This window comes from Lontra canadensis, unplaced genomic scaffold, assembly GCF_010015895.1.
Source record: "Lontra canadensis isolate GAN:19392208 unplaced genomic scaffold, GSC_riverotter_1.0 scaffold71, whole genome shotgun sequence".
NCBI lineage: Eukaryota > Metazoa > Chordata > Mammalia > Carnivora > Mustelidae > Lontra > Lontra canadensis.
The window spans coordinates 1,598,664-1,626,601 of NW_022631065.1; the positions used below are offsets into that span (position 1 = coordinate 1,598,664).

At 43.3% G+C, this 27,938-nt stretch overlaps 1 protein-coding gene across 1 annotated transcript; it reads right to left on the reverse strand.

Annotated features, from left to right (window-relative positions):
- On the reverse strand, positions 1–27,826 carry USP39 (ubiquitin specific peptidase 39). Its single transcript, XM_032880650.1, has 13 exons — positions 27,524–27,826; positions 25,519–25,588; positions 23,974–24,068; positions 22,451–22,587; positions 21,100–21,252; positions 16,218–16,443; positions 14,650–14,727; positions 13,420–13,487; positions 12,712–12,900; positions 7,280–7,422; positions 3,028–3,163; positions 1,777–1,863; positions 1–519 (listed from the first exon to the last, which is right to left on the reverse strand). The coding sequence occupies exons 1-13, from the start codon at positions 27,789–27,791 to the stop codon at positions 472–474; spliced, it is 1,698 nt and encodes a 565-aa protein (XP_032736541.1). The 5' UTR covers positions 27,792–27,826; the 3' UTR covers positions 1–471.
- Positions 27,827–27,938: the final 112 nt, after the last annotated feature.

Here is a 27,938-nt window from a genome sequence, read left to right on the forward strand (position 1 = left end):
TGGTTTAAAAACAGGAAAACATTTAATCCATTCCAATACACATCAGGAAATGAAGTGAACCACAGGAAAATCACCTATGATGGAAGAAGGACATTACTGGCTTCATGTTCTTATTCCTAGAACCCTGAGGCTCTGATATGGAGAAGACATTATCTTGTCCTTCAGATACTCCCAGAAGCCCAGAAAGAAATTACACACATCTGTTACAGAGCTCTGGCCTGCTGAAGCTAGAGGGGAGCTAGACAGGAAGGAAAAAGGATCATTAATCTATAATCAACTGATCAGAGAATAGCTGGGTGACGGTGCAGAGCCACCCCAGGTGTGTGGGCCCCTCTGATGCCCTGGGGTGAACCTGAACCCACAAAACGGGTTAGCTCAGGGAATGTGCCAGTCGGCCCGTGGTCAGCTACAGTTTTGGTATTATTACACCTTCAGCCAAAGCCCTGGGGAGCAAAACCCAAAACTCCTCCTTCAAGCCCCCTGCTGGTTGGTTTCATCATTATCTCGCCTCTTCCAAATCTGTAAGAAATGAATACAACAGACATGTAGGAGCTGGCACTCAATCCACAGGCATTTACCACGTATCTGTTCTACCCTACGCGAGGGACAGCCCCTCACTCCACATCCATATTTTGGCTGTCCCCTGAAACGAACCCCATCCTCCTTCAGAAAATACCCCTTTGTTTGATTTTTATCTTTCTACCCATCCCCCTCTCCTTACCTTCTATGCTAAACTAGCTTTCTAAAAAAGAACTTCTAGTTAAGACTAGACATAGACAAATAGACAAAGTCATAGGCCACAGACGAAGTCACTAAAGAGTTATCTCTAGAATGGGAAGTGTCTCCATTCGTTTTTACGAAGCTATAGCTTTTTGACACCAGGGAACAAGGTCATGAAAAGAGCAGGACGCGGTGTGGCGCTGCCTTTTCTACCGTCTTGAATCTCTGCGCTTTTTGCAGAACTTCCAACAGCCCTTGGTTGGGACAGAGCAGCCCAAGGTGCGTGAGCTCTGTGCCCCAGAGGAGCCCCTGTAAAGAGGACCCAGGGATACAACTGCTATTTTCAGTGGAACACAAGTGGCAGTTACTAATTATGATGACTGTACTTTGGATTTGCTGCATCTTTTTTTATAGTAAGATACCAAATGCTTAATGAGTATGTTTTATTTAACCCACTAAGCAGATATCAAAGGGAGCATTTTAAAGAGAATTCTCCTCTTTGAAAAATGGATCAAATTCTTGAATTCAACATACTCAGTGTGTTTTTAAGTAAACTTATGGTGTGACAAGACAAAACAAAGCTATAGGTTTTTCTTAGTCTCTGTCTTCCTTCTTTGCCAGGTACCAGGGCAGTTACAAAGAGAAACAGAGATACTCTGCTCCACGAGCATGCAAAAAGCACTCTGAGGTCACAAAGAGTGCTAACTTGGCCTGGGATGCTGGGGAAAGCTTCAGAGCCAACTCCTAGTTAGGGTCCTGATAATTCTGGGCTCTCCCTCCTTGAAACCTCTGCAAAACTAACCTGGCCACACATATAACCTCCTTGCTCATTCATAAACCTTCCACGCTTCCCAGCCCTTCTCTTTTCTAGCAATCACCCCTGGGCTCTCAGGGCCATATAATCTGGCCCCATCTCACTCCTCCGAGCATCCCAACAGGTACCCAGTCTAACCAAGGGTTTAACTCCATCCCACTTCCTGCCTTCACCCACATCATTCCTCTCACTGGCCCCATACCCTCTCTGTTCAGCGCACAACAAGTTCGTGGCTAACCCACCTGAATGTAAGCCTCTGAGAGCGTGATCATCTGGGGAAGGATGTCAGTCACCTGTAGGTCTTGTAATTCATACCATTTGCCCGTCCCCTGCAAAAAGTATGAAGGGATGGGTTAGTGTGCTCCCTAAAACCAAAAGGTGTAGGAGAGGACTGCAGCAAAAAGTGAGAAAAATCAGAACAGCCATTAGACCACCACTCGGCAAGAGTCATAAATTAAGAGGGTGCATGGCTTCTGCTTGGCATTATTTGATTTAAAGAGATTGTGGGGTGCTGACTCTTGGTTTCTGCTCAGGTCATGATCTCCCGATGATGAGATCAAGCCCTGTGTTGGGCTCTGCACTTAGCACTTAGTCTGTTTAGGATTCTCTCTGCACCCCTCCCCATCTCTCAAATAAATACATTTTCTTAAAAAAGATACAAGTGAGCTGAACACACATTAAGCAGTTGGCATACTTTCTAGCGCACAGTGAAATGCTGGATAAACAGAGCTAGTTATTACACAGTCCCAGAAGACTAGTCAAATTCAAACAATCTGTGCTAATAATCTGTGTGATACCAAATATAACTTAAGTACATGTTTCATCCATTTTTAGCTTGAGACAAATTCAGAAGTGTTTTTAGCTAAAAGAAACCTTTAGAGCAGTGCTTCATAAACTTTAATTACATAACGGAGGGTCTTGTTTAAAACGTAGATTCTTATTTAGGAGGTTTGGGTGGGGCCTAAGATTCTGCATTCCTAGCAAGTTCTCCTCTATGTCAATGCTGCTAGCTGGAGAATGCCACTTCAGGTGGTAAGGCTCTAGCCTGGGACAGAGGTGCTCAACCTTAGCTGCACAGTGGAATCTCCTGGATAATTTAATACCATGCTGCCTGCTTCCCACCTCCAGATAATCTAATGCAATCTCTCAAGTCTGATTGACACCTTGATCCAGATAATTCTTCATTATGGGGCTGCCTGGGCACTATAGGATATTTAGCAGCAGCCCCAGCCTCTATTCTAGGTGAAACCCAACAGGCACAAATTACACTGTTCTAACCTAACTGGCCTGGAATGGCCCAGGTGTCAGGATTTAAAAATCTCCCCAGGTGAGTACAACGTGCGGCTGAAATTGAGAACCACTGCCTGAAACTAACCACTGACGACTGACAGCTCTATTACTTGAAGAACAGCAAAGTCAAGGCCAAGACCAGGCAAACTGAAGAGAGCTGCCACTGAAATGCCAAAGCGACAAGCACCATTTCTGCCACTCACGTGATGAAGCACATGGATCCGGTAGGAGCCCTCCGAGGGCTTGCCGTCATGGACAATGTTGGCAATGAGGTCGTACGTGGTATTCTTGTGCACCGCTTGTACTTCCTCAGACAGGTACTCTCTCAGATCCACATTTCTAGTGATGATGACAATAAAGCCACAAGATCAGACAAAAGCTATGGAGGTCAAGGAAACAGTCCTACATCAATGGACCACAGAGCTACTGAACCCTATTTTAGGAACCCAGATCTAGGTAGTCCTTAAAAGCCCAGGCTGGTGGAAATTCACATCATTTACCACAAGCATGAGACAAACTAGAAAGACTGGCTCTACGGGGAAAGCACACTAAAAAAGGAGGTCTGGCCATCAAAGATGCGGGGCCTCACGTCATTCAGATTAGAACTGGAATGAGAGCTTCTGCCGCTTCAGAGATACATGGGAATCTGAGCAGGTTACAAAGCCTAAGGCTCTTTGAGGATATGAAAAGAGTGTCACCATCTCCTCTAAGATGGTGAGGATTAAGGGAGACATGACTAACACACTGCCCTCTCTTGGAATACCATAGCCGCAGTGTTCATTCGATGCTGAGTCCCTAGCCTCTGGCTATGGAAGGTCTGACCGCACGATTCTGTGAGTTACCACTGCATACAATCATTTTCACAATTTCAACATGGCAAAATGGGCAAACAAGTAGCTTCAGCACGGAAGGGGAATTTACTCAAGGTAAAAAAGAAAAGCAGCTAGAACCAGGCCCTGGAGAAGCAGCAAGATCCAAGGGACCTGCATGACCTCTTTTCTGTTTCTGACACTGATTTTGTTTTTCCCCCTCTTTTGGCAGCCCCGCTTTCTCTTCTTTAGGTGACCCACCCTGGCTACTCTATAGCTTCCCAATTTTTCAGTTCTGGTTGCCAAAAGAAACTACTGACTACGTTCCTGCAACTGGGACTGCAAAATATCTATTTTATTTTGAATACCTTAACATTCCCTTTCAAATACAGAGAAGCACTCTTGAATCTGGAATAAATCTCCTTCCTGTTTTATGTGTTGGATTCTAACCATCAGTTGAAGCATAAATGTACATACCAGTTACTGCAAAGCCAAGTGCTATAGTAAATGTCAACTATGGAAATGGGACAAAGACAATTGTGATGAAATTTCCTATAGTTAAAACTATACAACAGAAACAGAGTGACCGTGAACATGCATAAGAGAGTGTATCATATTTCTTTTCTTTTTTTTTTTTTTAAAGATTTTATTTATTTATTTGACAGAGAGAGATCACAAGTAGACAGAGAAGCAGGCAGAGAGAGAGAGGGAAGCAGACTCCCTGCTGAGCAGGGAGCCCGATGCGGGACTCGATCCCAGGACCCTGAGATCATGACCTGAGCCGAAGGCAGCGGCTTAACCCACTGAGCCACCCAGGCGCCCCGTGTATCATATTTCTAATCTCTCTAGAACGGACATGCCGTCTCACGTACTACCACTCAAGACATGAACTCCAATAATGTCATCCATGAAGGATTCACAAGAAATGCTAACAGCAGTCACGGCCATGGTCACTTTCAGATGGATATCTCCCTCTGAATTATAGACTGTGAATACATTGCCTGTCCAAAAATACAAAAACTCTTCTATGTAAACCATGTAGTAATAAACGAACATGTAACTTTGTTCCAATTACATCAGGGAGATTTCTACGTGTTAGTGATAGCTATTTATTTCTGCAGCTTAACAGAGTACCATATAGACTGCAAGGCAACATTTATTATTAAAGATAATCTGGATATAGGGGCACCTGGGTGGCTCAGTGGGTTAAAGATAATCTGGATAGTAGCTGAAGGAAATCCATGTGAGTTCCAGAGTGCCAGAAGACCTGCTGGCTGCTAAGAGTGGTCTTCTCCAGCTGCCTCTCCTCTGCTTTAACAACAGCTGTCCGGAAAGTCCTAGAGAATCTTCAGGAGTATTAATACTCATGTTTTCATGACTAAACCAAAACCGTTTAGTGATAAAAGGGAATGAGTACATGTTAAATCATTTTGTTTTCGAAAACAGCCAAAGGCTCCCACTACACTCTTCTCCCAGTCAGAACAGTCCAATTCAGAGAACACCTAACTAGCTGGAAGTGCAGCTCTAATCCTGTGCTCCAGAAACCCTACCCCCGGATGAGCAAAGGGCACCTAATCACCACAAGTGTGATCAGTCTCTCAGAAGAAAAAGGAGGTAGGAAAAGCTTCCTTTTGGGGAAAAGTGGAGACTTCAGGGGTGCCTGGGTGGCTCAGTCGGTGGAGCATCTCACTCTTCGTTTTGGCTCATGGTCTCATGGGTCATGAGATCGAACCCCGCATCAGGCTCCTTGCTCAGTGTAGAATCTGCTTGGGATTCTTTCCCTCTTCCTCTCCCTCCCCCTCTGTTCCTTTCCCCCACTCACACGTGTGCTTGCTCAATCGCTCTTTCTCGCCTATATACCCTCTCTCTAAAATAAATAAATCTAAAAAAAAAAAAAAAAAAAAAAAAGAGTGATGACTTTAGCTAATCTAGAACCATATTACTCCAAAAGTAATTATAGTGCACTAAGCATTTAAAATGCAGGTTTCTGGAATTAGTCTCTAAAAGGATGACCAGCTAAGAATTAAACTTTTTCTCAACTTCTCCAAAGTCAGCTTTCCAAAGAACAAACTAATGAAGTCAGTTATCAAACCTAAATGCAACAAGTAGCCAAATAAACATACTCCAGGTGCGACATAAAAGAAACCAACAAGAGAGGCCATTTCTGTGGTGACTGAGCAGGAACTATCATTGACGCATAGTCCTCCTTCCTCCGGAACTGCCCTCCAGTCGAGAGCACTCCCTCCTCCCAGGAACACACTGGTGACTGTGGCAATTCACAAGAGTCCAGTTCTGAAAGAGAACCCCACTACATGGACTTCCAAAGAAAGGTTCTCTGTGGTCTCACTCAAGGTAGCACAGAGCCAGCTTTCATGTCCCTTAATTTCACTCTGTTCCACAGAAAAGATACTAGTGAAGAACAGGAAGCAAAGTGTGGGAAAAGCAAGGAAGAGATTCTCCTGTAATGCTAACTACAAAGGTGTCCTCTCCTCACCCCCTCAACTGTTCTCAGATTCCTGATGATCATGGTAACAGGGAAAATAAAATGTTAATCTTGGAAGGACCCCGAGGGTTCACTAGTCCAAGCCTCTCATTTTATCCATGTCAGAATAACTCTAGAAGATATGCCAACAACCTGCCCAAAGCTAGAATAACACAGCTCTCAGGCCTCTTTACTTTCAGATACTACCCTCTTCAACACTACCCAGAATTAAGAACTGGAAACATTCAAAGGAGAAAACTGGCAGTGCTGGTGTGGTTTGGGCAACTGAGAAATGGAGAGGGATGGAGAGAGAGGGGAAGGAGGGGATGAGCATTTACACATTACAGCTTCCAAACTACTCTGTGAGGGTTTGGGGGAAAAAACAAAAAAAAACAAAAAATCTTACTGAGCTAAATATCAAGTTAATCCCATCATAGATCCACCCAAATCCTTCTCGACAAAAAGCTGCCTTGGGGCTCCACTCTCACCTAAACGCCAGCAAAGAGACCATCACTCCTCCTGCCAGTCCTATCATCAGGTTTCTTCATGTTCTCAGAGACATCTTCAGAGCATGAAAAACCATGTCTCCTAAGAACTGAAAACCAACTGTCTACCCCCAAAAACAGGAGCTGAGTAAAATGAAAGCATCTGGTACAACTCCTCCAAATTTACATTAAAATTCATAAAAAGACAACTGCATGATAAACTAAAAATAAGGCCATATATCAAAATTTATCTTTCTCACCAACAGGCAAGACAAAGGTGGTAAGACAAATGTGGAACCTCCCCATTGTCTATGCCTAACTACAGATGCAAAGACCGGCAAACAGTCGAAAAGACCCTAACTGCTCGGGATCACCTTTGAAGCCAGGCAGAATCCCACCTATCCTGCCCTACTTCCATCAACTGTTTTTCCTACAGTGAAAGACTACACTGCCCAGCAAGCAACAGGAGAGAAGGTAAAAGGACTGCCTCGAGGTAAACATCTAACTTTGAAGTCCCTGAAATATTTGTATCCTTCCAACAACCCTTAACTTACATAGTATAGGTAGGCTCTGCTCCCACCAACCTCTAAGACAGTCCCAAATGATTAACAATACAAAAATATGAAAAGAGATTCAGGCTCACTCCTCCTAAGATGAAGTGAAGCAGGTTAATACTCACGTAATGGGGAAGTTGACAATAGTTGGATTCTTCTCCACAAAGAAATTGTTTTTAGTGAATCTCTTAATACAAAAGATGAGATATGGAGGCAGCTTGGTAAGCTGGAAGCGTTTGAGAAAGTTCTCCTTGTAGGTCTTATATTCCTAGACAAAGTGAGAAGGAAATTATCAAATTAGTGCTGGAGTATTGAGGTAGGGGTGTGAGTTTTGTTTTGGTTGGATTTTTAAATATAATTCGGCCTTGCACTTAAGAATTCAGAAGACGGGGCGCCTGGGTGGCTCAGATGGTTAAGCGTGTCTGCCTTCAGCTTGGGTCATGGTCCCGGGGTCCCGTGATTGATCCCCTCTCGGGCTTCCAGCTCAGCAGGGAGTCTGCCTCCCCCTCTGCCATTCCCTGCTGCTCCTGTACTCTCTCTTGCTCTCACTCTCCCTCTCTCAAATAAATAAATAATCTTAAAAAAAAAAAAAATTCAGAAGACACCTGATCCCAGAAGCAATGTGAAGGCTTAGGGACAGCCATTAACACTGCCTAAAAGACAACCTGCAGGCCGTGTTTATGCCAACACGTGAGCACACTGCTGAACTCCACCTACAGCAATGTGGGTATCTGTTTCTATAGGGAAAACAAAAATGTCAGATGAAAACGAGGTTAAAAACTGCAGAATTAAAACCAAGAAACTCTTGGGGTGCCCGGGTGGCCCAGTTGGCTAAGTGTCTGCCTTCAGCTCAGGTCATGCTCCCCAACATCGGGCTCCCTGCTCTGGGTGGACTCTGCTTCTCCCTCCCCCTGTGTCCCTTCCCCAACGCATGTTCTCTGTCACTCCATCTCTCTCTCAAATATATCAAGAAAATCTTTTCAAAAAATTAAATTAAAATAAAATAAAACCACAAAAGTCTCACTGAATTCAAAATAGGGAAGGCCCTCCTGACCACGAGAGGTACACACCCACAGAAAAAGTAATTCTTTTTTTTTTTTTTAAGATTTTATTTATTTATTTGACAGAGAGAGATCACAAGTAGGCAGAGAGACCGGCAGAGAGAGGGGGAAGCAGGCTCCCTGCTGAGCAGAGAGCCCGATATGGGACTCGATCCCAGGACCCTGAGACCATGACCTGAGCCGGAAGCAGAGGCTTAACTCACTGAACCACCCAGGCGCCCCAGAATGAGTACTTCTGAAGCAGTGAGGGACCCTGCACTACTGAGGGTACCCCAGCAGATGTAAGAGATAAAACTAAAGAAGTCTTAGAAGAAAACATAACGGTAAATTGTCACGACCTGGGATTTCACAACGGATTCTTACATATGAAAACAAAAGCACACACTTCAAAAGAACACCTAGACAGTAATTCACCAAACTTAAAACTTCTGTGCTTCAAACGATACCATCAAGAGAGTGAAGACGCAGTCTACAGAAGAGGAGAGTTTGCAAAATCAGATATCTGATAAAGGACTGGAATCTAGATTATATAAAGCACTCCTACAACTCAATAATAAAAAGATAACCCAGTTAAAATATATCCAAAGGACCTGAACAGTTCTCCAAAGGTCCAACAAGCACATGAAAAGATAGTTAACAGCATTAGTCACCAGGGAAATATAGCTCAAAACCACACTATGCTACTACGGCACACGGATTAGGACGCCTCTCACCCAGAACACGAACAGTACTGAGTGTCGGTGAAGACGCAGACAAAGTGGAACACGCATACACTGCTGATGGGGACACAACACGGTACAGCTGCCTCGGAAAACAGCCCAGCAGCTCCTCACTTGGCTAAACGGAAGACTGACCACAGCTCAGTAATTCCGCTTCATAATTACCACCCAAGACAAATGAAAACGCGTTCACACAACAGCCTGCAGACTACTATCTATGGCAGCATGATTCACAGAAGCCAAAAGGCAGCAACAATCCCAAATGTCCATCAACTGATGACTGGATAAACAAAATATGGTGTGACCACACAATGGGGTATTATTCGGCCACAAAAAGGAATGAAGGAGTGACACATGCTACAACACGAATGAACGCTGGAAACATATACACTAAGTGAAAGAAGCAAATCACGGAAGACTACACATTACAAGCTTCCACTTAGATGAAACGTCCAGAATAGGTAAATCCTGAAAGACAGAAAGTAGATTAGAAGCTGCCTACAGCTGGGGGAGATGGGGCTGAGAAGGTAACTAAAGGGCGATGAAAACACGAATGATGAAAGTGTTCTAAAACTGACTCTGTGGACAGAGTAAAAACCATCCAGTTATAAACTTTAAATGGTTCACTGTATCCTATGTGAGTTTTATCACAATAAAGTGGTTATTATCTTTTTTTCAAGTTCCCCTGTCACATGATGAGAAACCTGAGAACGCTGGAGAAATAAGCTTTCCATCTCTACTGCACACATCATAGGAACACCTTTCTGGTAAATTTTTGATCATCTATAGGTATAAGCACTACTGGAAAAAGTATCTTTTTGTTGGATCAAGTAACTTCAGTGTGGCTGAAATAACATACTGTACTGAAAGCAAAAAAAAATTTCCTTAAGGTTTTATTTATTTATTTTTTTTAATTTATTCATTTGAGAGAGAGCATGAAAGAGTGAGCAAGAGCATGAGCGGGGTGGGGGCTGTCAGAGAGAAAAGCGGACTCCGCACTGAGCAGGGAGTCCAACTCAGGGCTCAATCCCAGGACCCTGAGATCACAACCTGAGCAGAAAGCAGACGCTTAACCGACTGAGCCACACAGATGCCCCTAACGGTTTTTAAGTAAGCTCTACACCAAACGTGGGGCTCACACTCACAACCCCGAGATCAAGAGTTGCATGTTCCCCTGACTGAACCAGCCAGGCACCCTCCCTCCACCTCGGCCTCCCCCTGAAAATGTTTTTATTTTTTAATCAGGTAAACGCTAAGAAATTTCACTGCCTACATCTGAATCTGTAAACAAGGGGACACAAGAAGCATTCATTTTAATCATCTCAGAGTATGGAAGGATTTAATGAATAAATGATATCACAGCCTAACATACAAAGTTTCCTCAGAAGCTCCAGAAAACGTAGGGGAAGAATTTCACCATGGACAGCAGTACCACAATCAGACAGCAAGGAACAATTTAACTACACATCACATTGTAACAGCACTGCTGATCAACTTCATTGGTTTTAAAGTTTTGCTTGCATAACTTAGAAATGTGTTATAATTTCATACTTGCTTAAAAGCTATAGATATAATGAGCTTATACCAAAGTTTATATTTATACTAATTCAAGTATTATTACAGTAAAAATAAATGCAAATCAATACTGATGACTCAAGGGAATCTTAATATTACTTAAGTTTGAACAAAGAGATAACAGGCACCAAGAATGGCAGGACCGAAAGAGCCAGATGAAAAATCAGAGATTAAAAAAGAAAAAAAGAAAAAAGAAAAATCAGAGATTAAATTCTCAGCTCTGTCACTTTAAACCATAAAATAAAGAAATGAGCTACATGAACCCTAAGGTCTCTCTTTCACCTCCCTAAAATGAAACAAGTCTAAATAGATTAGACATCTTAGGTATCACTGTTACCAATCTCTGTGCATGTGTGTGAGTGAGAGAGAGAGACAGGCAGCTGCCACTGTCCATGGATATCCAGGGCTTGTGCATAATAAGCTTGCTTACAGTACCTGACAATGGACTTGGACATTGGACGGAAACAGTGATGGAGGTCAGGGAAAGCATGTTTTAGAGTGCTGGAGTAGCTGCCTAGTTCACAATTCAGCCTTTTCAAGGAAAAGACCCTGTTCACTGGGTCCCTGAACAGAAAGGAAACCTGATTCAAGAGGGCCTTTCGACTCCCTTCGGGGAACCTAGAGCAGCGTGGCAGACGTTGGGCCTTGGAGATAAGGTAACAGCAGTCTGTACAAGAGATAATCAACAGGCCGCCACTTCTGACAAGCCCCTCGCTCTCATTCCGTCCTTCCCAAGTCCTGCTCAGTTCAAGTCTCCCTAAGATCCTAAGGAGATGCCTACAAATAAAGTTTCTCTTTTAATGAGCTTTCCGTTGGTATTTAGTATCTGAAAACAAAAGACTCTTAGCTAATGAAGAAAAAAGACAGAAAGGGTTTGGAAGGAGACATTAAGTTAAAAAAAATTCTCCCAGTAAAAAACCAAAAGGATTAAAATTTGTGTAGCATGAAGAAAGGAATTAAACCAAGAAACAGTTAATTCAGTAGATAAAAAGACACTTTTAACTTCATAAGAAGTAATATTACAGGGGCGCCTGGGTGGTCAGTCAGTTAAGTGACCGGGTCTTGATTTTGGCTCAGGTCACGATCTCAGGGTCCTAGGATTGAGCCCTGCACTGGGTCCACACTCAGAGAGCAGTCTGCTTCTCCCTCTCCCTCTGCCACTCCCCCAACCTGCTCATGCTCTAATAAATAAATATAACGTTCAAAAAAAAAGAGTCATGTACAGTTCTCAACAAGACTTACTGTCTCCAGGAACCACTGTTCCCTCTGCTCCTCCCCACCCCTCACCCAGCTTGCAGGCCCGCACATACATGTGCGCATGTGCGCTCTCTCTCTCTCTCTCTCTCAAATAAATAAGTCAATCTTAAAAATGAAAAGTAATGTGAGGGGCGCCTGGGTGGCTCAGTGGGTTAAAGCCTCTGTCTTTGGCTTAGGTCGTGATCCCAGGGTCCTGGGATCAAGCCCCACATCGGGCTCTCTGCTCAGCAGGGAGCCTGCTTCCCCACCCCACCCCCACTGTCTCTCTGCCTGCCCCTCTGCCTACTTGTGATCTCTGTCTGTCAAATAAATAAATAAAATCTTAGAAAAATAATTAATTAATTAATTTAAAAAAAAAATAAAAAAAGGTAATGTGATAGTAAGAACAAATGATTTCGTTTTATTTATATTTTAGCTCTATTTTTTCCATTTTAATACTGACACTACATTTTTTTAAAAGATTTTATTTATTTGACAGATCAAAAGTAGGCAGAGAGGCAGGCAGAGGGAAAGGGTGAAGCAGGCTCCCTACTGAGCAGAGAGCCCAATGTCGGGCTCGATCCCAGGACCCTGAGATCATGGCTTGAGCTGAAGGCAGAGGCTTAACCCACTGAGCCACCCAGGCACCCCAACACTACATTTTTTAAAAGATGGGAGTTTTTCCTACTTTTCTGAGTTTCTACTGTCCTAAATACCCCCTCCTTTCTCCAACCTACCCAGAGGCAGATGGTTTAAAGGAGCACAGAGAAGTACAAGAGAGGGAAGAGCAAATCAAGTTAAGAGTTGGGGTGACCAGCTAGAAGCAACCATAGAGTCTGGGAGGCTCACGACAGACAATATGCTCTATGGTAAATGCATTCCACACATGTGATGACTTCGAAGTATAAAAAGAAACTGAGAAAGAGAGAAAGAAGCATCAGCCGGGGAGCTGTGCAAATGGGCTACCTTCTCCGTGATGCCGTTGAACTTGGCCAGGATATTGAAGAGCGGCACCTGAGGGATGATGAGCTGCTCCTTCTCGTCCTTGTAGAGGGGAGCAGTAGGGAGATCCAGCGTCAGGTACATGAAGGTGGACTCCACCATTGTCTCCTGGTACTCGTCATTATGCAGCAGCTGCTCTTTTTCTTCTGCTGGCTAGAGATGAGGGAGAGGAGAAAGGAGAGAAGGACTGTGAGCAGTACAGAGACTACCATACACACACACTCACACACACACACATGCACGCACGCACGCACGGAAAGAAACCATGTTTTTGTAATATTTACTTCATTTTGTTTTGAACTGAATGAAAAGGGGGCCCAAGAGACTGGGCATTTCATGGGCAGCAACATCACCTGGTCAGGGTAATGCAAAAACTGATGGGCTTCCATCTTCAGAGAGATTTACTTAAATACCACACTATTTAAAACATTTTCAGATGACCTAGAAAGCTCACCTGAGTTTTCTGAAAAATCAGGCCAGCACCACCCCGTGGCCAGGCCACGTAACCAGAGGACTACACCCTCCCGTAACTCCCACACTTCGCACACTGGCATGACAGGAGCCTAAGGAACTGTCCCTTGGTCAGTGCTTCATAGCACCTCATCCTGGGGCAGAGGCCATGATAGATCTCTAAGCCTCTCTCTGTCCGAGAGTCGGGTTCGACCCACTCACCAGATCAGGATGAGGAAGCTTTTTAGTGAAGATCCTCATGGACCCCTGGAAAACATCAGTCACAATAGCTGTACAAACAGAGATCAAAATGTAAATTGTCAGGTTTGGAAAAGTGTTTCCAAAATACAGTTCTAACTTCTAAATTTCTGAAATAAACCAGCATCTTCCAGCATAAGACCCAAAGGTCTCACTAAACACAGAAATACTTTTATAACATACACTGCCACAGTATCTTCATTATTACTTGTGTAAATAATTATTTTATGTCTATCTTCTCCAGAAGATGCCCTCTGACCCTCCAGCACAGGGCCTGGCCCATAAGAGAAAAATTAAGTGTGCCTGAAATGAATGAATGATTTATAAAGCCTAGAGACTTATGAATCACAAAGAATTCACAAATAAGACAAGTCCAAAGAATTTCCCATAACCATATGCTGTGTGCAAAGGAAGAGAGAGTCCACCTTGCGCTAGACATGAAAGAAAAAAAGCAGATTAAGGGACGGAGCCAAAGAGAACCAAAGGAAAGAGAGAAAGCACAACAGGGTTCTAGAATCCTGAGAGGACATGAGTTACAGAACTCAGAGGCTGTGCACAGGTTGAAGACATCTGGTGGAGGGCAGCACCAGCCCACAATTCCACAGGATTAAACACCAACACCAGCAGAACGGAGAAAAAGGACAAGAAAAAAAACTGCATTTGGTCTCCAAAATCATTCATCTAGCTCAGCAGTCTCTAAGCTGAGAGTTTTTTCTGGCATTCGAGGAAACCAACTACTGATATGCAGACATGGATGTTAAGGGACACAGGACTTGAACCTGAGAACCTGTATGGACCCAGCCTCAATTCCCCAAGTATAGGCCCAGGGGAACAAACTAGCTTTCACTCTGCTCAACCAATTAACTGAGAAGCCAGGTGAACACTCAGTGAGCTCCTGCACTACCAGACCAGCAGCTGATAACATGCTGCGCAGTCCCAGTGTGGAACTGGGTCAGGGTTTGCAGAGCACAACTCCATCCATTTCCATGTATTAAGCGTGTCACTGGATTTTTAACGGGATTTTTAACTGGATTTTTAACGGGGAAGAATCTATTCAGGAATAGAATTTAGTTCATGTGTACACAAACACTACCCTAACACACAAAAAAATCAACAGTTAAGGACGGGAAGTTGCAGAGTGCCTGTAAAAGGAAACAAAAAAAGAGCTCTCTTTTATAGAAGAACATGACATACTTTTCTTTTTCTTCTTTGTGCCCCCCAGCGCTGAGTGTAGAGCATTCAGAAACCAGGACAGAAAGTCAACTCCATCCCCTGGAAAAGAAGGAAGGGTGGAGCATGTCAAAGCTGGAAATCAGTTTCACCCAAACCGTGCCCTGGTTGGCATGACACCACACTCCTGGTTTTCCTCCTTCCTTTCAGGCCATACCATCTGGTCCCCTGGGCATCCTCTATTTGGCCTTTAAATGCTAGCACTCCTCATGGTCAAGCTCTTAATCTTCCAATCTTTACTTTCTCCCTGGTCTCTCTGACCCAACCAGGACATTTGATTATCAGCTCACTTCAAGCCTCTCACCATCCACCAAAAGCCAGTATTGAATGTCCTCTCTAAATCACTCCTCGGCTAGAATCATGTTTTCAAAACTTGAGTCTGATGTCACATCTTGGCTTAAAAGCCTTCACTGACTCCCCACTGCTGTCAGGATATAACCCAAGCTCCTTCTAGTGGCATAAACCCGGTGATCCAGTCCCTCCCACTCCGCCCTCACACTGTCCCCTGGACTCCCAAGCGCCTGGCTACTGGCAGTCTTCCGTCTGTTCCAGGGACGTCCGTGCTGCTGGCAGTATCCTCTCTACCTGGAGTGCCCAGCCCCAACCAATCTCCATGGTGCCTGAAACTCAGCTAGCTCTTCCTCTGCCCTGACCCCAGCCGACCACCGGTGTGCTCAGAGGGGGCTCCTTGTTCCACGCTCCCTCCCAGAGCATACTTCACTTCCTCTACCATAGCACTCACACCCTGCAGTCGCCTTTTTACACAATGATCTTCCCCACTAGAATGGGAGCTTCTGGAAGAAAACACCTGGCTGCTTATCCCCGTAGCTCTAAAACCTACTAGAGCAGCAGGAAGCCATGGTGAATACACGGACAGGAGGCAAGAGGACACTCTCTGAGATCCAGGTGCTAAGAGCTCCAGGGTGTCCACTCTACTCACATGGCAGTGACTAGTGAGTGGGACTGAGAGAGATGAAAAGAGTCAGAATAAGTCATCAGAATATCTGGTCTGCAACATGACAAAATGAGAAGCAAAGGTGACAAGCCCTTCAGGATTAGTGCCTTTCCCAGCCTCCTAGTTTTCCCTGGAACCATACGGTTTAGTTTACCAAGTAAGACAGCCTTTCTATCTAGCTGAGGTCTCAGAATTCTGAGCAGGGGAGGCTGATGAAAGAGGAGTGAGGAACTGAATCACACTATCAACTAAACACTCATCCAGTTAGTATAAGGTTCACTGTAAGCACAAGTAAATTTGTTCATTAAACTAGTTTTGTTGCCCTACCAGCAGAAAAGATGAATGGGGGCACCTGGGTGGCTCAGTCATTAAGTGTCTGCCTTTGGCTCAAGTCATGATCCCAGCTTACTGGGGCTGAGCCCCATATCAGGATCCCCACTCAGCGGGGTGTCTGCTTCTCCCTCTCCAGCTCCCCCATGCTTGTTTTCCCTCTCTCACGATTGGTCATAAATAAATAAAAACTTAAAAAAAAAAAAGAAAAAAGAAAAGAAAAAAAGATAAATGACTCATTCGTTACCCTGCTTGGTGATCTGGAAGGTCTTCTTGCTGCAAAGGACAACAGCCTGCAGCATCTCATGGGGAGAGACATGTGCCTTGAAATTTCGAGGGTTCCAGAGCTTTCTCATCAGTTCTCCAAAACGCTGGACCAACAGGAACATGATATCCCCCGGAGGACGCTTTATGTTCTTATAATTGTCTTCTTCCAGGAAGTAGTTCCGGAGAGGAGGAACATTAGACAAAGCCTGGAAGTCAAACACTCCAATTAATCCAGAGCCCCTGGGCCTAACCCTGGAGACAAGCTCTTCTACTAGAACTGGGCCTGTAATGGCCTTCAGGAGACAGACGGAAATGCTCAGGATTAAAGTTCATGTTATAGAAACATCCTCTGTACTAAGTTTCACATAAAGTCTAGTTCTACAGACACTGTACTGACGTAGACATGACGAACTTTTAAGTTTTTTTTTTAAATCTGACCTTTTATTTTTTAAGATTTTATTTTTTATTTGTCAGAAAGGTGGGGGAGCACACAAGCAGCAGGAGTGGCAGGCAGAGGGAGAAAGAGACTCCCCAGTGATCAAGAAGCCTGGTGTAGGACTGGATCCCAGAACCCTGGGATCATGACCTGATCCAAAGGCAGATACTCAACTGACTGAGACACCCACAAATCTCAAGATTTTACTTTTTTTTAAGCAATCTCAACCCCCAACATGGAGCTCAAACTCACAATCCCAAGATCCAGGATCCCATGCTCCACCGACTAAGCCAGCAAGGTGCCCCAAGGAAGTTTAATAAAAAAAAAAAAAAAAAAAAAAAAAAAAAAAAAAAAATTTTTTTTTTTTTAAGTATTCAAGTCCCTATCCACTGATCAACTTTTTTTTTTTTTTTAGATTTTAATTCCCAGACTCTTAATCAACTGAGCCACCCAGGTGCCCACACTGACCAACTTTTTAAAAAATAATATCTTTTATTCACTCTAATTAGGCCTGCGACTATGTTTAAAATCATCTTAAAATTTGGTGTTTTCCCCAAATGTGGTATTTACTGAGAGAATGGTAATAAATACAAACAAAATGAAAGAAAAAGGAATTATATATATAAATGACACAAAATGAATACATATTTAAAAATGATTAATTCTATTAGGATTGAAGGGTGCTTGGGTGTCTCAGTCAGTTAAGCATCTGCCTTCAGCTCAGGTCATGATCCCTGGGTCCTGGTGCTGAGCCCCACATTGGGCTCCCTGCTCAGTGGGGAGCCAGCTTCACCCTCTCCCTCTACTCCTCCCCCCAGCTAGATGCTTGCTCCATCTTGCTCTCTCTCTCTCTCAAATAAATAAATCTTAAAAAACAATTCTGTTAGGGTTGAAGTGGTCAAAAGATTTAGGAAAACAAAAATACATTTTACCTCATTAAGCAAAAAGATAGTCTAGCCATGTCAGTTCAGGAAGAAATATGTGCTCATTAGTGCGAGCTACAAAACTGGCAGAAACTATTCTGACCACAGAACAGACCCTAAATAAATGCAGTTTCCCCGAAGGCCCCTCCTGATGGGTTTGTGAATCCTTACCAACACTGTGCTTACCAGAAGCACCACTTTCTCTGGTGAGGTAATCCACTTAGAAAAGAGGAGTGAGGTTTCTGCTAAACACAATAAACCCAAGCATCTTCAAGGAAGACAACTCAGGACACAGGGACCACCATAACAACAGACATGCAGGGAAAGCTCCTACAAGTTTAGCTCAGCTAAACAAACAAGGACTTCATGTTTAGAGAATAATTATTTAAAAACTGAGTTACTGGGGCACCTGGGTGGCTCAGTTGTTAAGCGTCTGCCTTCGGCTCATGTCATGATCCCAGGGTGCTAGGATCGAGCCCCACATCAGGCTCCTTGCTCAGGAGGAAGCCTGCTTCTCCCTCTCCCACTCCCCCTGCTGTGTTCCCTCTCTCGCTATGTCTGCCAAATAAATAAATAAAATCTTAAAAAAAAAAAAAAAAAAAAGAGTTACTATCTAAAGGAAAGGAGTATGGATGAAGTTCCTCCTGGTTCTCAGTCATCCAAGCTGTGGAAGGCAGCTGCTCTCGGGCCTTAGGAACAATACAAAAAGTATGAGAGAGAAATTAGTCTCCAGATAGAGTACTTCATCCATTCAATCCCATTCTAGTGGCAATAATATCACAGAGGGTTTGTTCATCTACTTATTTTAAAAATAAAAACTTCTTATGGGAACTAACTAGAAGAAAATATTTACAACATATACCAAGAGAAGGCTAGTATGTATCTCTTAGAGCTCAGTGAAATAAAGCACCAATAGAAAAATGAGCACAGACAGCCCAACACTGCATGAAAAAAATCTAAGTAATCAACTTTAGAAGTGAATAAAAAAAGGTACATCAAACATATCAAAATGGGGGAAAAATAATAGTGTAACAGTGATAGTGCAAAGTGAAGAACCCTCTTTTGTTTTGTTGATGGATTTGTGAGTTGCTACACCCTTCAGCCTAGAATCTAGAGCCTAGATACATTAATACAAGAGGTAATGATTAAACTGTAATTCATCCACAGAATGGATTAACATGTAACCATTAAAGATGCTGCACAAGAACAGATACAGGCCTATTTCAGAGGTATTATGGGTTCAGATTCAAACCACCACAATAAAGCTAATGCAGCAAAACAGAGAGTCAAATGAATTTTTGGGGTTTCCCAATGCATTCATAAAGGTTATGTTTACACTATACTGCAGTCTACTAAGTATACAATAGCTTATGTCTAAAAAAAAATGTACAGACCTTAATTTAAAAATACTTTATTGCTAAAAAATGTTAACCATTATTTAAGCTTTCAATGAGACTATCTTTTTGCTGGTGGAGGGTCTTGTCTCCATACTGATGGTTACTGACAGATCTGCTGTTGAAGGTTGCAGTGCCTGTGGCAGTTTATTAAAATAAGACAACAATGAAGTTTGCTGTATCAATTGATTCTTCCTTTTATGAACAATTTCTCTGTGGCATGTGATGCTGTTTGACAGCATTTTACCCACAGCACAACTTTTAAAATTGGAGTCAACCCTCTACAACCTTGCTAATTCTTCATCAACTAAGTTTATGTAATATACCAAATCCTTTGTTGTCATTTCTACGGTCCTCACAGCATCTTTTTTTTTTTTAAGGTTTTATTTATTTGACAGAGAGAGCGAGCACAAGCAGGGAGAGTGGCAGGCAGAGGGAGAGGGAGAAGCAGGCTCCCCGCCGGGCAAGGAGCCGATGTGGGGCACCATCCCAGGACCCTGGCATCATGCCCTGAGCCAAGGGCAGGTGCTTAACCAACGGAGCCGCCCCAGCGCCCCGGATCCTCACAGCATCTTCACCCTCCCATCTCAAGAAACCACTTTCTTGGCTCATCCATAAGAAGCAACTCCTCGTTCACTAACATTTTAGATTGAAGCTATTCAAATATAATAATAAATTGGGAGAATTATCAAAATGTGATAACCATGAAGTGATCGGAAATTGGTGCTGAAGGACTTCTTCAACACAGGGTTGCCACAAACCTTCAACTGTAAAAAGCGCAGTATCTGGGAGGTACAATAAAGTAGAGCACAATAAAATGAAGTATGCCTATATTGATTTCATAATATACCTTTTTTTGTAAGATTTTATTTATTTTAGAGGGAGAAAAAGAGAGCATGAAGAGAGCATGTGAGTGGGGCAGGGGGCAGGGGTCGGGGGAAGAGGGAGAGAGAGAATCCCAAGCTGACTCTGCACTGAGCAGCCAGCCTGAGGCAGGGCTCAATCTCACAACCTTAAGATCATGACCTGATCCAAAATTGAGATTTGGACGCTCAACCAACCAAGCTGAGCTATCCAGGTGCCCCGTTCATAATATGCTCTAAAGCCAGCCCAGGACAGAGGACTAGAGAAAGGAGAGAATGAACCCTTCTGTTTATACTTTCTACATCTCCCAACTACCCCATAAGTATTTATGTTTATAAATCTTTCTAATTTGGGGGGGGGCAATAAAGCAAGATTATTAATTTTCTTAATTGTGTTTACCAACATTTTCTACTTTTTCTACAATGTGTATGTATTACTAATGTTTAAAAAAAAAACTTACTTGCAAATAGGACAACTCTGGCTTTCTGCAATCCCCACTTTGGGGCTTACACACAAGAGCAGGATCAAGACATGAGAAAACCAGCACAAAGAACATCTGCACTATTTAAAAAAAAAAAAAAAAAGAGGCCCCTGGGTGGCTCAGCTGGTTAAGCAACTACTTTCAGCTCAGGTCATGATCCTGGGGACCCCCACATCGGGCTCCTTGCTCAGTGGGGAGCCTGCTTCTCCCTTACCCTCTCTCTACTACTCTGCCTGCTTGTGCATGCACACTCTCTGTCAAGTAAATAAGTAAATAAGCATCATCTAGCACATGTGTTTCTTATTTGGTACTACCAGGCCACACACACGTTCTATCCTTCATTCCCTAAAAACTCCAGAGGCCACGAGCCCGGAGGCTAGGAAAGGCCTCACTATTTGGCAGCAGTCCTTGAGCAGATACAGGAATGTCATTTGGTGAACAGTCAAGTACAAAGCTGCCTGGGCGGCTGAGTTGGTTAAGCATCTGCCTTCAGCTCAGCTCAGGATCTCAGGGGCCTGGAATAGAGCCCCATGTCAGGCTCCCTGCTCAGTGGGGAGTCTGCTTCTCCCTCTCCCTCTGCCCCATTAAATAAATCCCCTCTAATAAATAAAACCTTAAAAAAAAAAAAAAAGTCAAATACAGTTCTCAGCAAGACTTGGTGTTTCCAAGAACCACTGACTATACCAGAAGGGAGCTATTTCTTAGCTCACCTTCGTAGTGTTCCCAGATTACCTCCTCCCCCGCTATTCCCATCCTGATCCTACCTGAAGGACAGCGTTGGCATAGTCGTTGGCCTTTATGTTATTGAGGCCCACGATGCCTGGCAGGTAAGTGGTACCATCATACGCCCGGGACAACTTGGCTTGCTTGTCCAAGTTTGCAATCTGCTGCTTTGTGAAAGTGGGTTTCAACACATACTGTAAAACAAAAGAAAATTCCAAACTGTTGTAGGTCTGTCTACAGAGTTCACAAGATATATCTGAAATAGCAATTTCTGCCAAAAACAAAAACAGTTCACTCATGAATGTCTCACCACACACCTAAAGGGCTCCCAACAATAGGTATAAAGGCTGAGATAACAAATAGGCCCAGTCCACGTTACTGATCCAGAAGAGGATCTCTGTGTTTAACCCAAAATCACTGAATCCCAGGTCTTTCCTCAGACCGTAGGTCTGGCCAGCTCCATGATAAAGGACCGACAGAAACTGGAAGACACTCAAGTCTCTGCAGGCAGCAGGAGTCTGAGTCTCAGGTGGGACCTCACACAGAGCCAGCACAGACCCAGCGCGGGCGCAGGAACATCTCCCCAGCTCTGCAAACCGGAGATCTCACAAACTCCCTGTGGCTGGAGGGGCAGGAACAGAATTTTCCCCGGTCCTAGACCTGCAAGGGTCATCACATAAAGGGTTGAACACAGGTCTCTAACAACTCACTTTGAAACCTTGCTTTTACTTCAGTTTCTCTCTCCAAATACTATAAATACTTTAACCTCAACTATCCATAGGTCTATAAAACTTAAAAAAGCAACATAAATGTTTCAAACACTTGGAACACCAAATTTTCCTTAAGAATGAACAGAGCATTCAGCATGAATATATAAACACTTGCTAAGAAGGAAAATAATAATCAACAGTTCCAACATTAATGAAACCCAAGACTTTTCATGCTCTCCACTGAAGTACCGTGACTCTGGGCACAGATCATACACCAGAGAACGCAGCTGGGATGCACAGGCCACTCTGGCCACATCACAACAAATGCAGCCAGGAGCTAGTATCCAGCCTGGCATCCACGGTCCTACACCAGGCCCAGTTCACATCCCTACTCCAGAGTGTGCAAGAGAATATATTTCACAAAAATGCTTTCACCCCTATTTCTTTAGTCCTAACTCTCAACATTAAAAGCAGAAATAACAGCTAGGCTGCAGACCACAGACCACAATTACGAATCCTGACCTGCTTACTCACGTCTCCCTGGTTCCTCCCAAAGGAGAAGCAGCCTCTCCATGCCTAAAGGACCAAAATTCTTCCCTAACCTCGTATGAGGCAGGTCCCCAGGAGACCCGGGATGGCTCCCAAAAGAACTAGTTCCAAACCAGCCCTCCTGGACACATACTGTGATATCCTCCAGTGAGGAATCGATGATCTCGTAGTTGTCTGGAAGGCAGTAGAACTTGAGGGTGTGGAGGTTGAGGAAGACATGGTGGCTAAACTGGACGCTATGAATGTAGGCATGAGACTTCAAACCCCGGCCTGTAGGGAAGGATGAAAGGCTGTAAGAGTAGATGCTAGAGAGGCACAAACCAGATTTGATTTTCCTGTCAAAATTTTGTACTGGGACATGTCAATACCAGCAAAAACAAAGTGCTATGCCATCTGTGCAATGAGTCTCTTACATGGACTCTTCTTATCACAAAAATAAGCAAGGAAGAATAGCACATTAGTACTTTATTCACTGGATGGCATAAAACATTGGTTACGGAAAAAAAATCTCATACACATAAATACGAAATGTGCATGTGCATGTGGTGTATGAGTTAGTTCCACATTATCTAAAATTATCTATGCACACACCATATATAACACATACACAGATATGCACATATACACATATGAATATCTTATGACAGTCCACCACCAATCAGTACTGAATTTCCAAACACCCACATTCAAGACAATCCTGCACCTACACACCTTTGGTCACATTGCCACTCCTTTCTAGAATCTCTCACCCTTAACTAGTTCAAACCCTCTATGTCCTGCCAGTTCAAGTCCCACCTGACCTCCTCTGTGAATGGAACGCAAACACTCCAGCTAACATTGATCTTCGCATATTTCAATTCCCATAGTCTTTATCCATACTCACTGCCACATAATCCAGCAGTAATCCCTACAATCTTCTAGAGTCTGCTGTTTTATGTGTTAACCTTGACTATGAGCTCTTTTTAAGTGCAATGAATGTAGTTTACATTTCTTTTCAATCCTCTAGTACACTGTGTACACAGCATTTGCTTGGTCTGAATGAATTAATAAATTTCCAGAGGAGAACAAAATGAAAAAGCCCTCAGAGCAAAAGGATTTTCAAAAAAAAACACATGAAGGACACCTGGGTGGCTCCATTGCTAAGTGTCTGCCTTCGGCTCAGGTCATGATCCCAAGGTCCTGGGATCAAACCCCACAGCAGGCTCCCTGCTTGGTGGGAAGCCTGCTTCTCTCTCTTCCACCTCCCCTGCTTGTGCTCCCTCTCTTGCTGTCTGTCTCTGTGTCAAAAAATAAACAAAATCTTAAAAAAAAAAAAAAAAAAAAGACATGAGTACAGAAAACATCAGAGATTCAAAAACCCACAGACTTTGAGGTCTCCTACATAATAGCCTCAACTAGTTCTTTCTCCCTTTCATATGTACACAGGCTATAACCAGAGAATCTCCTATTGATTTCTTAAGAGTATCCCAATTTCCTGGGAACAGAGAGAGGGATTCTCAGATGTGACTCCTGACAGCCACTTACTTTTTTTAAAAGAGAAAAAAAAAAGAAAAGAAAAGAAAAGAAAAAAAAGAAAAACCACAAAAAAACCTTCTGGAGCAGACCTGTAGCTGACACTGAAACTTAGCAAGTTTATAATACACAACATTTACTTACCCTGAAAGTATTTGCCACACACAAGACAGGCATATGCATTGATATGTGAGAGGGAGATGGAACACAGTTTCTCAAAGTCAAAGTCCAGCACACTCCTAAAAGAACCAAACAAAAGAAAAAACAATTAATAGGGAGAGATGCCTCGGAAAGCGCCCAAGTGAAGCAGCACTGGCTCCACATCCCACAACGTCACACAGCATCCTTCAGAGATAGTTCAACGACCATACATATATAAACTGTGGGGGACATTAACTATTCCTTCCCTAAACATTTAATATAGCACCCTTACCCACCAAGCACTAAAGCAGTGTCAAGGTATCTCTACCAGACACACAACACTATGTCCCTCTCTTTTTAAAATTTACAACCAACAGAAAACCTTTCACTGCAGTTGCTTTCTCTGGAGAAAAAGCTAAAAGCAAGACTAATGTAACAGGACCCAAATGGCATTCCAGATTAAAAGACTGGGGATGAGGGCACCTGGTTGGCTCAGTCAGTTAAGTGTCCAATTCTTGATTTTAGCTCAGGTCATGATCTCAGGGTTGTGAGATCTAACCCCATATCAGGCTCTGTGCTGGGCGTGGAACCTGCTCAAGACTCTCCCCCTCTCTAGGAAAAACAAGACAGGTAATGGAAGGAAATCAAAAGAATGAACAAACCCTCTTATAAGAGAAAAATCTATTTTCGTCCATAAAAATAAATGGAAAGTCTGAATATTAGGAGAATACCTACAAATAGATTACTTATTCACTGCAAAGTAATGTTATTTGAGTAGCGGGCAGGTTATGGGACAAAAAACTTTACTTCCACTGAATCCACAAGTGACAAAGAGATTTTTCCTCAAATATTAACTATAATTAATTGGTAATGGTCCCAATAAAAATGCAATGTCCATTAAAGGACACAACAGCTACAAGTGGATACTGACATTTAAATTTAAAATAATTAAAATGTGAAACTGGGTTCCTCAAGCCATGTTTCAAGTCCTCTCTAGCCATAAATGGCTTGGACCTGTACAATGGATAGCCTATATAAGGAGTAATTCCACTACTGAGAGAAGTTCTGTATCTAATCTATAGATTGGACAGTATCTTAGAGTGTAAGTTGAAAAGCATCCAAACATGCCAACGGGGACCAGGGAAAAGAAACAAGGATGAGGTAGCTACTTCTGCTTTAGGACATATGTTTATCTGTTTCTCCTTTCTCTGTTGAATTCTGGCCACATTAAGTAGTATCTAGCACAAAATGAATACTCAAAAGATACTTAAATTTGCTACTATTTAAGAACACCATGTACCCTGTTATACCATCAAGGAAATTCAAGATAAACTAAAAGCTCTTTATGCACATGCCCACCCTAAAAAAAAATGCCCTCTGACACTTTATATTAAAAAGCAAAGATTAATAAATATGACAAGAAATACAATTTTCTTGCAGAAAGCTTTAAAAGGGATAAAGTTTATGAACCTGTCAATGTACAGTTCAAAGAATTTTCTGCATAGATTCCATTGTGTTTTCTGCCCTCAGCATCCCTGTTCTACTAACCTGTTAATGGTATCCAGGTAGGGGCAATGGCGACTCCTCCGGTCCTCGGAATCCACACGGCCATTCTTTGCTGAAAGGAAAATCATCACAGGCTGTGAAACTGGGAAACATACTCAAGGTCAACTACTAGTACAAACAAACAAATGAGAAAAGCCCAACAGGATGGGCCCCTCCACCAGTGGCCAGAAATACACCAAACTGGGAGAACATATTTGAAACACATATAACCAACAAACGATTCATTTGCAGATTACATAAATCTGGTGAAGCGATAAGAAAAAGACAAACAACCCAACAGAAAATGAGGACTATAACCCTCATCAACATTCAAGAAAATGCCGATTTCCTTGCACAACAAGATACCACTTCACACCTACCACAGGAAAAAATAAAACCAGAAAATTCCAAGTGCTGACAAATACAGAGAGCAATGGAAATGCTCATGTACTGCTGGTGGGAGTGTAAACTGTTACAATCTTCTGGAAAATAGTACAGCAAGATCAAAGCTGAAAATATGCAGACCTCTGACCCAGCAATCTACTTATAAACCAGAGAGAAACTTCTGCACAGGTACACTGGGAGTGCTTTACTAAAGATATTTATAGCAGCGATATTTAAAAGGGCCAACATGGAAACAAATATCCACCACAAATAAATGGATAAACAACATTCGGGTATATCATCAATACAACACTACAGAGCCATAAACATCTATTTGGATGAACCTCAAAAATACGGCTAGCAAAAAAAAAAAACAAAACTAAACTAAACAACCAACAGACAAATCAAAAGGTTATATATAGTATGATTCCATTTATATCAAACACAAAGTAAAACAGTACTACTTAGGGATACATATATGAGGTAAAACTAAAAATAAAAATAGACCTGGTTAGAAAAAAAATTCAAAATAGTGAATTCTTAAGCAAGGAAGGAAAGTAGATACAACTGGGAAGGGGTCTACGGGAGCTTCTAAGGTACTGGTTATGTGCCATTTCTAATGTTGAAACATTAGGAGACAATCCTCCGTGGGTGTCTCATGTCTCTGCCCGTATTGTGACCAGAGACACTGTCTGCCTCCAGACTACCTTGACAAGGATATTTGTATAGTAAACAGCAATGGGGTTGGGCGGGGGTGGGGGGGGGGGTCCTCCCTACAGAGCAAAGGGGAGTCAAGTTCACAGACCACAAAAAAGATCCACATTCTTTAAGCCCAGAGTTCCTCTCCTGGAAGGCCACCCACTGTAAGTATAAGTTCTCTTCAAACTGCACTGTGGAAAATGATGCTACAGGAACTTGTCCTGTCTTCATCAGCATCCAGAAAACTGGCAGGCTAACTAGGCAGCTTGCAAATAAAATCTTAAACCCTTCACAGTTCTTAACAAGTTGTGTATTTCCACTCTTCTTTAAACTATACTTGTGCAGTATATTCAGTCCATCTTAGTTCCTGTGATCTATTTCATCATAAAAATGAAAGGGAAAAAACAAACAAACAAACAAACAAAACAAAAGACAAGCCAGAACAGCAAGTGGGATCCTAGTGTCTCAGAGGAAAAACGTCCTTATCACAATTACGCAAGATACCTAAGAAACAACTTCTTTTCCAAAGAAGGGGAAACCTGAACCCGACAAGGTACTTAAAAAAACAAAGAATACCCTGAAATTATCAATTATTCAAAGAATATTTATCAAACACTTTCTATGACCAAAGTGCTATCCTGGACTGTAATATAAAAATATGCCAGAGGACCCTAAGCAAGAAAATTTAATATTAAAGTAAAATCATACACAGATAACCAGGACCAGAAACAAAATTATAAAGCCTCAGAAAATTAGTACTGTCCTCACTGCAATGCAGTCGAGTCTGATCGCGGACACTAGGAGTGTGAATCCCCCAACCCCACGCCCACCTCCACTCCCAGGGAAAGCTGAAAAAAAAGGAGAACGTGAGAGTGGAGCTCAAGCCCGCCCCGGCCCGGCCCCGGCCCGGGCCAGCCCCGCGCACCTCGCACCTCCCGCTCAGGCTCAGAGTCCTCGTCAGCCTCGCGCTCCCGCTTCACCCGCACAGCCGGGACTACGGGCGCCGGGACCTCCCGCGCGCTCACCGGCTCGACCTCCCGCTTCACACGCACTGGGCTGCCCCGGGAGCTCGGCGCCTCGGCCTCCCGCTCCCGGTCTCGCTCCCGCTTAACGCGACCCGAGCTGCCCCGCGACTCGGACTCGCGCTTCCCGCGGGTAGAACCACGAGATTCACGCTTGGACCGGCCGGACATCGCCACTACGGGCCGAGTCGCTCTGCGCAGGCTCCAGGCACGCAGGAGCGCGCGGCAGATAGCCAATCAGGAACGGAGCTGTTATGGAAAGCTGGGCTCTCTACGAGTCGCCGTGGAGGACATATTAGGCCGCGAGAAACTTCTGGG

What these genes read in the sequence shown, in the direction of transcription:
- USP39 (XM_032880650.1), bottom strand. Translation starts at nt 27,791, where the DNA reads ATGTCCGGCCGGTCCAAGCGTGAATCTCGTGGTTCTACCCGCGGGAAG. An exon ending in CCTCACTGGAGGATATCACA is followed by an intron (nt 21,253 to 22,450) that starts GTATGTGTCCAG and finishes TTTGTTTTACAG; the next exon opens with TATGTGTTGAAACCCACTTT. An exon ending in AGCTTCCTCATCCTGATCTG is followed by an intron (nt 12,901 to 13,419) that starts GTGAGTGGGTCG and finishes CCTCATCTCTAG; the next exon opens with CCAGCAGAAGAAAAAGAGCA.